The 15,301-nt window shown below is 40.4% G+C and overlaps 1 protein-coding gene across 4 annotated transcripts in view; it reads right to left on the reverse strand.

Moving 5' to 3' along the window:
* ATRNL1 (attractin like 1) overlaps positions 1 to 15,301 on the reverse strand; it is a 505,113-nt gene that overhangs the window by 396,073 nt on the left and 93,739 nt on the right. For all 4 annotated transcript variants that reach the window (XM_033149571.1, XM_033149570.1, XM_033149569.1 and 1 more), the window contains 3 exons: positions 15,085 to 15,239; positions 3,842 to 3,926; positions 2,013 to 2,221 (listed from right to left, as the gene is read on the reverse strand). In XM_033149571.1, the coding sequence (XP_033005462.1) occupies positions 2,013 to 2,221; positions 3,842 to 3,926; positions 15,085 to 15,239 (449 nt within the window). The remainder of the gene's footprint in view (positions 1 to 2,012; positions 2,222 to 3,841; positions 3,927 to 15,084; positions 15,240 to 15,301) is intronic.

Genomic DNA, 15,301 nt, shown 5'->3' on the forward strand with positions numbered 1-15,301 from the left:
GGGTCTGCGAGCCCGCCCTCAGCCCGTGCCTGCCTGAGGGGAAGGGGTGTGGGCGGAGGAGAGAGGCGGCAAGGCGGTCGGGCCAAGGAGGCCTGCCCAGCAGTGTCTCGCCGCCCCGATGGGCGGCCGGGCCGGCGGGAGCAACAGCGGCAGCAGCAGCAGCGTCGGAGGCAGCAGCAGCAGGGTCTGCGAGCCCGCCCTCAGCCCGTGCCTGCCTGAGGGGAAGGGGTGTGGGCGGAGGAGAGAGGCGGCAAGGCGGTCGGGCCAAGGAGGCCTGCCCAGCAGTGTCTCGCCGCCCCGATGGGTGGCCGCGCCGGCGGGAGCAACAGCGGCAGCAGCAGCGTCGGCGGCTTCTCCCGCAGCCTCCTCAAGCTGGCCGCCTCTCCTGAGCGACCTGCGGAGGCGGCGGCGGCTGCTGTGGGCTTGGCGCTACAGAGGCACCGCTGAGGACGGTGGCAGCCGGCTGGCGCCGTTCCCTCTTCTGGAGCGCCGACATTCCAATTCAACCGCCCCGCTTCAACTGCTGACGCTGCTCGTGGCCCGATCTCTCTCCATCCAATCCCTGTGTCCCTGGGGCACATGCTCAGTTGCGCAAACCCAGAGACACACGGACTGGACGCAGAGACACTTGCATTTTATATATATAGATGCCTACAGTAGAATTAATCCTTATTGATTCTAAATCCCCCTCTCCCCAACTTTTACTAATTACTCCTTCCTGCTGCATCTCCACTGCCCCTTTCTCTCCTAGAGCAGCTCCCTCAAGAACAGTTGGTGGGGCAAGGCTACAGGAGCTATACAGTGGACACTCGGGTTGCAAACGTGATCCGTGCGGGAGGCGCGTTCGCAACCTGCAGCATTCGCAACCCGCAGGGCCGCATCTGCGCATGTGTAAGTCCTTTCTTACACTGAAACCATTCTTAAACTGAGGCGCGCTTTCCCTAATGAGGCCTCCCGCCGGCAGTGCCCTTCCACTGTTCGGCTTCCATTCTTAGACCGAGGTAAAGTTAGCAAACTGGGACACTACTTCAGTTTTACGGAGTTCGTAAACCGAATAGTTCATAAACAGGGCTGTTCTTAAACCGAGGTACCACTGTACTAATTTAATATGGACATTATTCAATTTGGTTGCATACTTTTTGATGTGTTTTATTTATTGTTTGACTATCATTGGTTATATTTGTAATTATGTAATTTCTTTCATGTTGTAAGTCTCCTTGAGCATGGTTTTAATGATATAAAGGTGGCATACAAATAAAAGGATGTATGTATGTAGTATGTATACCTTTATATGGCACTCAGCAGAGGTAAATCATATTCAGTTTACAAAAGGAATTATACATTTAGCTGTGCTTATTTTTATCTGTAAGCTGCCCTGAGTCCCTATCAGAGAAGAAGGCAGGGTATAAATAAATAAATAAATTATTAAAATAATATATCTACATTGTATCTTTTTTATCTGGGAATAAACACCTTTATAGAAGCTACCGTAATAAACATTTCTAGGAATACCTTTCAAACTTATACAGAACCTGCATAGAAAGGAGGAAGTGGGATTATGGCTGCTGGCCCTGTCCCATACGTGCATTCATCAGAAATGCAAGAGAGCCCATGCATACCAATGCTACATGTATAGACTCTGCCTGCACAATCAGGGATCTTACCTATACAGTTAGTACATATGTACACATGTAGGAACTTTGACACCTCCTGATGAATATATTTACAGAGTTATGCAACAACCCCCCCCCCCCCGTGTTGCAAAGCAGAATAATCAGATAAACACAAAGCAACACATAGGCTAATAATATACTAAGAATATTTATATAACACTATCAAACTGTTTCTAAATTCACAATCAGAATATATTTACAGAGCATCACTAGCACGTGCAATCCCAATCCGTCTATACTTGCATTTCGTTAAACTTGTAGAAAGTGCTATGATATCATAGCACTGCTATCATTGCTATGATTAAAATAATAATAATGACCAAGGTAAAATTCACTTACCTGTTTTTCTGGGACACTTTGCCCTAAGAATGTTGTTAGCATGACCAGATTCCCACGACACACAGCGGTTTTTGTTCCATAAGCATCTTAACCCTGGCCCAGCAGTTTTACAAAGCTCTTCATCTCTGAATGCTTCACAATTGGGAGGTTTGTACACAAGGATGTCATTTAACAGAACGCTTGAAAAACCTCCAAATATATACATGGACCTATAAAGTAATATAAAATAATATTGTGATTTTAGAAGGACATGCATCATCCAAGGCCATGACTCTTGCCTCATTTTATTTGGGAGAGTATTCACACTTACTAGTCCTAAAAAGTGTGTAGCTAACCTCCTTCTGCAAGATCCCACTGTTTTGGTTAGCCTCAAAAAGAAATAAAATGAAATATATATGGTGATGGAGGGGGCAGAGAAGCCTAGCCTGGCACTCTGTATCTCGCCTTCTCTGGTGAACCTAAAACAATCTCATACTTTTTCAATGAATGTAAAGTAATCCCAGAATGGTATACGGAACAGGCTTACACAAAAATTTCAAAAAAAAATTTGAACCAGGCGAGGCAGGCACTTTCAAAAACAGCTCTCTGGGTCTTGAAGAAAGTTGAAGCTGTCTATTTGAGTGCCTGCCTACCTCTGCCGTGCATCAAGTTACAAAGAACATCTGAAAAACTCTTTTGAAAGTATATTCACATTTATTAGGAGTTTTGACATCATTTCTAGCAGGCTGTATCCACTTGTGGAAGTGGTAGGCAGCCTGCACAACCAATCTTTTTCTTTCCCCCCTCCCCCAAGAGTCCCCTGTAGCACCTAATAAATTCTTCCAGAGCTTTGATAGCACTCTTCAACAGTAAAGTCTGTATCATGTGGAATTGTATGGTAGAACTGTCTAAAAACTGGCCAGCAGGATCATGGTAGTGATAAACAACTACAATTATTTTATTATAAGTATACCAATCCATGCTTGTTATCCAATAGATTATACAGTTCTTATAAAGGTGCTAAATGAAGCATAGAACAAATTGTAGTCTGGGATATTTTGAAATGAAACTCTTCCACTTTCTCTCACCTCTCCTGCCCCTCAAGCACTGATGAATATAGTATATCAATGGTATCGATTTCAAACAGCTTCCAATATTCTTATGTATGCTAACTATATATATTATCACTGCTTTATTCCCACCCCAGTGTAATACCAAGGTCAGGAAGCTAATTATAATTGAACATACTTTTGTTCCAAGGTATACCAAGAAATATCAAACTCCAAATTTAATCATTATACTTTTAAACTTGATGTAGCATAAAGTTATTTTTGAAATTCTTTTGTATTTATATTTTGCATTACTGTTATATTTTGGAAAGTTGTACCATGTAAATCACAATGAGAGAGCTTTACATAGAAAGACTGTCCGTAACTATTTAAATGAAATAAGCATAAGATCTGTAGGTCCTATCCAAACAATTTCAGCTCTCTTTTCTCTATCTTCTCAATCAGGTGAACAAAATTGGCAATTTTCCGCCTCAAACCAAGGGAGTCAGTTCAATGAAACAGAGGTTCCCATGACCCTTTTGTCTTCACAGTGGTGTTGCAAGGCCATATTAGGCCAAGATCAAAGTAAATGGCTGAAAATACCCAGCAAACTTCATGGTTAAATGGGGATTTTATTTCAGGTCTTCCCAGTTTAAGTAGAGTACACAACTCTGGCTTTCATAAGCTCATCATTAATAAGATAACAAAGAACATCAGTTGTTCGTTAAAAATGTATATTTAAGATAGTGTGTTAGAATATGTTTATTTTCTTTTGACTCATTTTTAGAAATGCATATTTACCCATTGCTGACAACTGCAGAGTGACCAAATCTGTTCACATCACGGTGAAGATTCGGTTTTGGAAGAATTTTCCATTCATCACAAGCTAGTAAGACAAGGTAAGATAATATGATTTCCTGTTACTAAGGTTCTAGAAGATATATCTCAGTATTCGCAATAACTGACATTTTGAAATCAACAACCACTAACATTTACTTTCACTTGTCCCAAGTACTTCATATGCACCCTCCCCAAAATAAGGACATAAGGCACATACATGTATGATAGGTTAAAAGAAGCTTCTCATAGACACTTCTGTGTAACCAGAAAGGCCTCCAACATTTTCTCACTTTTAGTACTGAAAGGGTACCCAGATGTGGGGGTTCAGCAGTGACATAATGGCCAGGACTGTCCAGCCCCCAGCTACTTGGTTGGGGAAGATCCGGCTGAAGAAGGTGCTCATTCCTGTTCTAAATAAATTCATAAATAAAACCAAAGTAGAAGTGTAAAGGAATAGCACTGTTCAATCACCTATGTTGTGTGTCATATTTCTTGTTGTAAAAGGATTGGACTTGCTCTAAGGGATCTGAGTATAGTGGCATGTTTGAAGATGCTATCCATTTTTCAAGTAGACGCAAAATGATGCCTTATTAAATACTGTTAATCAAATAATCATACCGATGTGCTGCTAAGATGGAGGCTTTCATTTTGAAGGGTTTTTTTTTAGTTCACACATCACTATAACAGCAGCGTATTTTGCAATGTGATAAAGTCCTCCTTAAATGTGGTTTTGTTTTTTAAATCCTTAACATGAAATAGCATTAAAATCTCAGAAGTCCTAAACCATCCCCATCCTAAACCAAAGTCTGGTTGCTGTTGTGCTATCTCAGACGCATTGATTCAATTCTCACTTCCTGAGAACACTTATCCTAAGCAAAACAGATGAATATTTACACTACAACATAACTCTGCAACCAAACTACCATTTTCTCCATTTTTGTCCTAGATTCTCACTTGCTTGGTCTCATGCCCTTGCTAGTCCTTTCATTCAATGATTCCATATTAACTCAGGCAATTATGGCCTCTGACCAGAAGCTATGCTATCATTCAACATCAACACACACCCTTTCAGACCCTTTCTTGCTCTCAGAAAGCAAGTTATCTGTCTGCCTTATGGCTCAACACCTGTGCAAATAAAAAACTAGAATATGTCAATTAAAAACCTTCACCTAGACTCCTCAGTAGACCATGAACCTGCCAAGATTACTGTGGTTCATAATTTCACTATCTTCCTATTAGTGGGAGAGGCAGTAGTAAGTAGCATCAGGAATGTTTGAGCAGGAAAGCAGTTTCTTAAAATAATGTCACCACCAATAATAGCCCAACAATGAATGGGTGCAGGAAAAGGCTTGGGTGGTATTAAGAACGGGTTGTGTATTTCCCATATTCCAATGCATGGAACCCCTAGATGCTCTTATTTTTTTTTTTTATAAGAATTTATTGACATTTTTGCTTATAACCACATACAACCTTAACCACACCTACATTTATACACATACAAAACAAATACAATTACACATCTAATACAAAAATTGCCATGATTTTCCTTCTTAATTAGACATCTCAAAAAAAAAAAAAATTTCTTTTTCCAATCTTGACAGTTGACTTCCCCTGCCTTTTCACCTTCGAGTTTATATCCATAATCTACTTTTTAACCTCTTCATTTAAGAAATTAAACTTAATTATATATATAAAGAAAAACATTCATCTTAATCTTCATCTTAATCTTAATCGTCTTAATCTATAAACTTAAACCACTTAAATCGACTTTATTTATACTACATCCTCATAAATCCTCACAGATCATCCTCATCAAATCTATCTCTTCTGTCCTTTGAACTGCTGCTAATAACATAAAAACTTGAAATATCTCTTTTCATGTTCCCTATTGTTGACAGTGTTCACCCTCCAATTTCAAAGTACCATAACAGATTACTTTAGATTTTGCTTAATACTTCACCCCACACCCCCTCTGTCCATTCTTCTTCTCCTGATGGTATCAGCACTGAACTTCCATGCAGCTTCCCTCTCCAAACGTCCACAGATCCAGGCATAGTCCAAAGCTCTCCTTGCCACGAGCTCCGAGGTGTCCAACTCTCCCTCTCTCAGCTTCTCCGGTTCTTTGTAGCATTCCTTTTCTTCTTGTATATACCTTGATTCTCTGTCCCTGGCCCCCGAGCTCACACCTCGGGGACTGGATATAGCAAATCTTGACATCGCCTTGGGGCTGCCACCCCCAACAAGCGAATTTCTTCTCCGAAGTAGCTCATTCGTTTCTTCCCATCTTTCCATCCATCCTCTCAGCTCTTTGACAAGATTTTCTTCCAAAGTGTCAAAAGTTTTGTTAGCCTCCTCTGTGGGCAGTTGGTTCCATTTCAGACCCCCACACAAGACTTTGACTTTTCTGTAAAGTAGTTCCACCTTCAAGGCAGTGAGCCTTTGTTCATCTGTTAGTCCAGAGTTCAATACCAGTTCAAGGACGAAACCCAGCATACTGGCAGAGGAGGAGGAAGTGGGTATCATATTTCTTCTCCTGTCTCTTTGTTCGTCGCCATTTTCCTAAGCTGGAGCGCAAACACCGCAACTTTAAATAGAGATATTTTCCGCTAGTTAGCTTCCCAAGAAAAAAGTTTGCCAGTCTCATGTATCGATTTTAGATACTTTATAACCAGTTCTGTGGCAGCAATCCCTCAAATTGGTTAATTTCTTAGGCTCGAAGGGAGGGAGGCAGGCTGCCTTTCTCCTTCCCCCCGGATCGTTCCAAAAACACGATTTCTGCCAAGATTATTTACTCACGACCACCGGGTTCCTTTAGCTCCATTCTTCACAGGTAGAACTTAGACGCTCACCGCGGGCTTTGCCGCCGCATTTGCATCCCGGTTGGGGCATATCCCCGTAAGCCCGGCTCCGTTGTCCCTTCACCCCCACTCCCCCTTTACAGGGGGGCAGGGGAAGGGTTCGGAGCCTCCGCGGGCGCAGCCGGGGAGCCCAGGGTGCGGGACGCTCTTCCCGCACCCCAACCGGAGCCGCGCGCTGCGGTAGCGCGGCTCCTAACCCCCGGGATGGACAAGGCGCTTCGGACCCGAAGCAGCCTTCGACCACCCGGCGATGGCGTCGCCGCCGGAACTAGATGCTCTTATACTATTTAGATTGCATGAGTCTTAGATAGTTGTATTATTTATAGGAAAATAAAAGTGATGAACAATTATTAATTCTATTTCAGGAACATTTTTTCATGAGAACTATACAAGGCAGACATATTTTATCACAACAGCTTCCCAGCAAGATCCTTCAATTATGCTATAAATTCAAGTGTCTTCCAGTTCCTATATTTCAGTGGATGTTTCAGACAGCTTACTGGAGCACATAAGAAGATCTATGTGTATAGTGACCGGGGGGCGGGGGAGCCTGCAAATAAAAGCCACACACACAATACATTTTCATTTGATCAGGGGGCGGGCCAGCTCAAGGGCTTTCTTTGCATTCTTTTTCTTAGGGGGTAAAAAGGTTGGATTTAGCATTGACCAAAAAAACCCACACAAATATAATTATTAAAAGCCAAGCTTAAGATAAGGAAACCTTGCAGCCTCCAGATATAATAATTCCTTGCTTGCTCATGTTATTTGTCAAACTGGCAGGTCTTTTCAATAGAGTATAGAAAGAAAAAGAAACATGATATAAATAGCCTTTCTTCTTATCTTCCCTAGCCTTCTCAATAACTGCTGAACATTGAACAGAGCTCTATGCTAGAAAAATAGTTTTGCTTAGCTTTAAAAATCCCGAGTATAGCTTTTCTATAAAGCATATATTCATTCACATCAAGTGCATTCGTTTCAAAGCAAATATACACTTAACACAGGCTACAATATTATTTGTCTTCTGTGCAACTGGTTTCAACCAGTGGTTGCCTAAGGCAAACCATGTGAACGTTTAGACAGTGTAAAATGTAAAATTATACAAGTCTGTTCGCTTTATACATATATTCCAAATACATATATTTCCAAGGTAAATTTGTTAGTATGTGTACACCTTCTCTGATCAAAGTGACCTCAGAAATTCAACTACCGGTAATTATAAATGGTATTTTATAAAGGATTGCACTAGAATGGAATTATAGGAGGTGCACACATTACATTCAGATAATGGAGTTTCACTGAAAATAAAAAATTACTTCCAGCTTGTCTGTGCCGGGGACTACCAGGTAACATCACTCATTGTGGACTTAAAATATCTGTTTGTTTGGCTTAGTGCTTCAGGACTCTAGATGGCAAGACAACAAATAAAATATTGTTGAAGTTTGGCACAAGTATAGGAAACTTCTTTTCCAGTTTACTTCATGTCAAATAAATCCCTGTCTTTATTCTTGTCATAAAAAGGGCCCTTTCTCAGCAAAACACAAAGCCAGGCCTGTTTGAAATAGCAAACAATAAATTTTAACTACAGGTATAACAATCTACACCACAGCCTACATATAACAAAAGATTCTCCCCCAAACACCCTTAAAAAACAAAGAAGCTTGGTTTTCTCAACTAAATGAAGCAATTAGTGTCCTATATGGTTATGATGTTGCTTTTCTAATGCTGGAGCACTAAACCCAATTTGCTGCTACAGATTGTACCAGAGCTACTGTAAATTTATGACTTCTAAGTACTCACAAATACATAAAATGTAATCAATTGCAACTGCTACTTTACATTTTGGGAGAAAACAGGTCAACAATTCACTCAATTACAATCTTTTTGTACAAAGGTAGGTCGTCCCCCACTCCATTTTTTCTTATCATACCTCGTGTTGTGTATGCTCCATGTTGCGTACGTTCGAGTTACGGACCTCCGCGACCCGGAAGTCCTACATGGAGCACGCGCAACGCGCGGGCGCGCAGAAGTGTTCTGCGCACTTTGCGCATGTGCAGAAGTGAAAAAAACGAACTTCCGGGTTTTTTCTTTTTCTTTTTTTGTTCGTTCGTGTTATGTACACCCAGGTTATGTAGCGCGACCCGGAACGGATCATGTACATAACAGGGGGTACCACTGTACTGTATGAGTAAGGGTTTGTGGCAATATTGATATTAATTGTTGCTTTAAAAAGATATGGAGCACCTCAACAGTATTTCAGCTGTGAAAAATCTATTTTAATACCAAGAAAGGAAAGTTAAATACAAACAAAAATAAAGTAATTCACAAAACACCAGTTTCAGTACAGAAACTTCCTTCCATATAGGAAAAACTATATTAGATTCATTTCAGTAAACCTAATGTAAGTTCATAAACCCATGGTTTACACACACATAAAAGCCCCAACACCTTGCCACTTTATCATGCTCTTATGAGCTAGCATCAAATTCTTTGGCATCTACTGGGATATAGTCTATCTGGAAACCCTTATGTATGCCACCCTGAGTTCCATCATGAGAGTATAATAGAGAAATATTTTGGAGGGAGTCCAGGTTTCTGAGAAAAGCTTTTAGAATTTCATATTTTGCTTTATTAAGTAAGTTTCTAGTATTTAGAGTCATAAAGCAACATGTTGGCAGCTTGGGTTTATTTTAAAACATTCTTACCATATCTCTCCAAATGTCAAAGCAACTTTCAGAAAAAAGCATTGCAATAAAAACAATCATCCATAGAAGCAACACTGTTTACTCACCAGCCAAAGGCTTACTAGAGGAGAAAGTCATAGAAGCACAACAGCTCTGTACCTCATTGGGCAGGTCATTTCACAAATGCAACCAAATGTGGTAAGGGCCATGTTCTGTGCCACAGATTTCCTTAAGTCATACACTGTGAACACATGGAAAGGGACAGTTCCTTCGGTGTGTGGGCCCCAGGCTGAGTCAAGGTCACTCTGATGTTGAGCAACTTTGTCATCATAATGTGAAGCCAGTCACTCACAGCATGTCTTCAAAGGTTCCAGGGGTCCTTTCCCTGGAGTCACCAACCACATGATGCAAGGATGCAATGCAGGCTGCAGAGTAAGCCCTCTTTGTTGCCCATACTGCCAGGTAGGCAGGATTATGTGCACTGACCTGTGATTGACTGATTTTGTAGTGAGACTTGCACCATTTGTCTAGTCTTCATGCAGCTTGCTCCCAAGGAAACATTCAACTTTCACAACATTGGAAAGGACACTATGGAATGAATGGGTCAACTGCCCAACTCATTTCACCATTCCACAGTGAGACGTGTGCTTCAACGGGCTTTCTCCACCAGGGAAAAATCTGCTAGGACATCCAGGAATCTATCAGGCTCCAGAGGCAACTCATCCAAACAGGCCTTCCATCTTTGGGGGGAGGCAACAGTCATCATCAACCCAAACTTCACCATACAATGGTCCAGACATAACAAGGGAGAACAATGAATTCCCTCTACCTTCAGTCCATCTTTCTTATTTTTGGGGGGAAAGACTACGTCAAGGGCATGCCCTGCTTGATGTGTTGGAGAAAAGACTCTTTGAGGAAGCCTCATGGTTGCCACTGAAGCCATGAAGTCTCAAGCTAGCCCAATAGAAGTCTGTGCGTGGATTATCACCCTTGGGTCATCCAACACCACACTGAAAACTGCTTCAACCAGCTCAATCAGGGAGGCCACCCCTTCAACCTTTCAGTCTGATCTCACACTATACCAAGTACCCAGATGACACAGCTGAGTTAAATCAAGGCCATCCAGCTCATCCATCCAAGTCCCAGTCAGCCCTTTCCTCCACAATCAATCTGTATCTGAAGAAGTGTGCATGCACACGAAAGCTCATACCAAGAACAAACTTAGTTGGTCTCTAAGGTGCTACTGGAAGGAGTTTTTTTATTTTTTTATTTTGTTTTGACTATGGCAGACCAACACGGCTACCTACCCTTATCCACAATCAAATCATGGATGAGCATGGTCTTGATCTGGGCCAACCTGGCATTAAGTAATAGCACCACCTGACTCAATGGAAGGATACCATGAACTGCTGAATGAGTGTAGGGGCTGAGAAGGGGAACAAAGACAAAACATCTAGGCCTCCACCCAAAATGGTAATCAGCCCTCCACTCAAACTATATCTCTGCCTGCCCACAACCACTGAAACTGAGGTATCACTGTAACTCTCTGCCACATATAGACCCAGACACATCTTAGAAACACCATCCAATAACACTTTGTACAGGGCAGGTGTTAGGGTCAAAGATGATAAGCTAAGGACTAATAATAACAAGCACACCCTACAGTACCAGACAGAAGACTGTAATTAGATTAACTAAACTTGTCTGCCTGCCTCCCGCTCAAGGAAACTGCACCAGAATCAGACACCCGCTGCCTCTGGCTATGTAGCCTCTCAACCTGGGTCAGGGACAACAGCCCTGCTTGTCCTACAGGACCTGGCCTTGAATCCCTGTGGGGATGTTCCTGTGAATCCCTGAAGTAAGGATCCAAAGAAGAAAATCCCTTTGGCATTGCCTCTTTGGCATTGACCTCACTGCACACAGCAAGGTCTGTTTTATAGTTCAGTAAAGGTTTTGGACCACACACATATTTGCTGCACTTAGTAATCAGATAACAATCCTCAGCAATCAGCAAAAACCTCACTCTAACCTGCAAGCACACAAAACAAACAAACAAAAAACTGGCAAACAATTACAGTGATGTGGTCAGAAAACATCCAGAACAGGCAGCGGCAGGATGGTGCAAAGCAGCCCCTCTGTAACAGGGAGTATCTCTGAAGAATAAAGCAGTAGCTACATTAAATTAGTGTATTCAAACCACAATTGTCAGGAATTTGAAGTAGAAACTAACATTTAAGCAGAGAAGTATGTGATAAATAGTTTCCAACCACTGTTGAGTCTTATATTCATGTACTGGTGCTGAATTGTACACTAGGTTGATCTGGACTCCATTTAGGATTCTAGAATTATCTCCCACCCCCCAGAAGACTCAGTTGACTGTCCCAGGTACAACTTCTGGCTTCTCCAGGCAGGCCTGGGAAAGCCTTCTTTCCCAGAGAGCTGCTGCCAGTCAGTGTAGACAATGCTAAGCTAAGTGGACCAATGGCCTGGCTTACTATGAAGGCAACTTCCTATGTTTAAAATCTATACTAACCTGTGATGCCCTGGGAAAAGCAAAGGGCAATTATCAGCTTTAAAAATGCAATTTGGGTATCATCTGAATTAATACAGTTGTTTTTCATCAAACACATAATGGACTTGGGTGAAACTGCTTATTTCTGATGTACACATATTGCTGTTTTAAGAAGTGTGAATTTTCACTCACAAACATAGGGGTATGTTTTTAATCTGGCCAAGGGAATGGCATGGAAGATTAAACTTGTATCTAATTAATCTTTACATGAATTTTAAAATAAGAAAGAAATTATATCTGTTCTATCAGATTAATAATGCATGGAAAATGAGACTGGTAAAAATTACATATAATATATGTTAAGTGCTTTAATTATCTAGGAGCAGAAATAATGTAACATTACAGTCTTCAAAATAAAGCACATTGTTAATTTTTATGTAAAAAAATAAAGATAAATTATGCAAAGTGTCTAGCATTACATTCATGACTGTCCCAGTACACACATAGTTGATTTCCATTTCTATATTATGTGACAAGAAAATATAACCGTTAGAGGTAATCAATTGAAGTGACTCATGGGGCCTACACATTTTAATTCAGTGCTACAAATAAAAAACACAGCCTTTAAACAATCCAATACTTCTTCCCATAATAAATTAATACAGAACTCTCTGTATTAAAGTTGTAATCAAATTCAAACATATTTGAAATATTGATAATGCATGCAGTTGAAAGAAACAAAATAGGATGCCATGTGTAAGGATGTGTGCTTAAGCAAAATTGGCTCAGGGGAACTGGTCTACATTGGTGTTCTTTTCACTTCAGAAACCAAGTCTACAAACCAACACTGAAGTACATAGCAGGAAACTTTTAAACCAACAGAAATTTAAGGAAATGCTTTCTTCCTGTCAGCTCAGTCTAATAAAGTCCTGCTAACAATCCACGAGGCTATGACAAATGTAATAAATCTATTATATATATTTTTGTAAGTCACTGTGAGTTGCCTGTGGCAAAAAAGTACTAATAAGTTTAATAATATAATCTGAAACTTCATCAGGACCCACTGTGCGTTTTCAAAAACATCTGGGTATATGCTCATTTCAAATATCAGAGAACTATTAGAAAAGACTGGATCACTAACAGTAGGCACATTTTCCTACTCCCCAATATAAACAATAACTTTTGCTAAGAAAATTCAATACGATTGTGAGAATGCCAAATGTGGAGATTTTCCAGACCAACGAATCTTACTTTGTAAGAACATACAAAGAGCACTGCAGGATCAAGCCATAGGTCCATCTAGTTCAGATGCCTATGGGAAGCTTGCAAGCAGAACCTGAGCATAACAGCTAATTCATAGCAACTGGTATTCAGAGATTCAGAGGCATACCACCTCCAACAGTGGAGGTAGCATATAACCATTGTGGCAACTAGCATCATAAATTTAAAGCCACCCAAGTTGGTAGCCATCACTACATATTGTGGGAGCAAAATCTACATTTTAACTATGTGCTCTGTGTGATGAATTACATTATGTAGTCTACCGTGAATCTTCCAGCATTCATGTCATTGGAAGACCCCAACTTCCAGTATTATTAGGGGGGAAATTTCTCTCTATCCACTTATTTGAACCCTTTCCACTCTACTTTCTGGAGACAACTAGAACTGCTTGTTGAGACTAGTGATCTGATATAGGTCTAGCAGCACTTAAAGATGTGTTTAAGCACAATAAATTTTCCAAGAATATTGATAGCAATGTATATCTCACTGAAAGCAATGCATATCTGATAAGATGGCATTCACACTCAGATGCTCATTCCAGCATGAATTTTGAGGTGCATATCCAATTTGCACCTGTTGCTCCTGATCCAGCTGTTACAGAAACACAGAAGCTTGCTTATATAGATGGATCTCTCTAGATTGGAGCACACATTTGCTATATTATTCCCACTCCTTTCAACTTCTCAGCTGGTATTTTCTATAGCCTATATCATTTCATAAACCTCCCTTTCCTCCCATTTGTTACTAATCTCACCCATGTGGTTACATTCCCACATTCCTGCTACCCTCCTCAATAGGGGGAAAGGAAGCCTCAAAAATCTACTTTTAGCTATTTGTCTTTAAGATTACCAGGTATTATGACATCTTTCTTTGTGTCCAAGAAAAAACTACATAGCATGTAAAGTACTATATTACTGAGAATTACTATATTACTGAGAAAGCTCTAATGCTTTCTTATAATCAATCTGTATATTTTCAACATCATTATGATATTAAGTTTTTATTTATTTATTTATTTATTTTCATACATTTATATTCCACATGTCTTCTGTCATGGAACACCATGTGGCATTCATGTGGTTTCTAGGCAGTCACCAGAACTAGACCTGCTTTGCTTCACTAAGGTGGTATGAGTTATAAGCCTTCAGAAATCAGACCATACCTGGGACATGCATTCTAACATGCAGGCCAGTTACATCTAACAGTAGTTAGAGTATTTCATTCAGACTTTAGGAACTATTTCTGGGAGAACCAATTACACAGAAAACTCTTTGCCTAATTAACTTCAGACACATTAGAATGATGCAGCATGCAAGAAAGGCACACCCACTGGTCAATGCTGACAGAAAGACCTTTATTTGTGGAATTGGTGGGTGGTAAAGAAGGGATATATTTAAGGAAAAGACCTGCCAGGGCTGTAATCCAAAGCGGAAATAACAGAATATGGAAAAGGTGTGGAATTTATTATGTATTGAATTTTTGGTGTTACCCACAGGTTTTTGTGGAGGATGTTATTTCCACTTCAACTGCAATAGCAATAGTTCAAATAGCAGACATTACTAAACAGTTGTAAACAGTTGGATCCTATTTATATAACTGAATAAAGGAGAGACTTGAATTCCTGTTGTTATAAGCCTGAAGCAACAGCAAATTGGTTCTGCTTCCACAAACATTCCATATTTGTATCTATCTCAATGCTGTTGTGATAAAAATGTGGCCTGTACAATTGTAGCAAAAATGTCTTAAAACTAATTTTAACATAGCATAACATGTTTTTTAAATGAGATAATGTAAAATCATATTAACAATGCTTTACACATTAAGCCTAGAATTCTTACGTTTCAAACATTGACTCTTACATATAATACTTACCTATGTCATAGGCGAGGAAATCAGCAGAAAAGCACTTTGCTCCATTACTTAATGAAGTATCATTATGGGTGTTTCCACCAAAAATTAACATAGCTCCACTGATCAAGACAGCTGAATGGAGATATCTTGCAAAACCACTTTCTTTCAGAATTGTCCTATTGTGCGGGTGGGGAAGAGAACATATATGTGAGGGTGAGGATTTAAGAATTTTTTTTTA

The sequence above is a fragment of the Lacerta agilis genome, chromosome 5, assembly GCF_009819535.1.
Source record: "Lacerta agilis isolate rLacAgi1 chromosome 5, rLacAgi1.pri, whole genome shotgun sequence".
Taxonomy (NCBI): Eukaryota; Metazoa; Chordata; class Lepidosauria; order Squamata; family Lacertidae; genus Lacerta; species Lacerta agilis.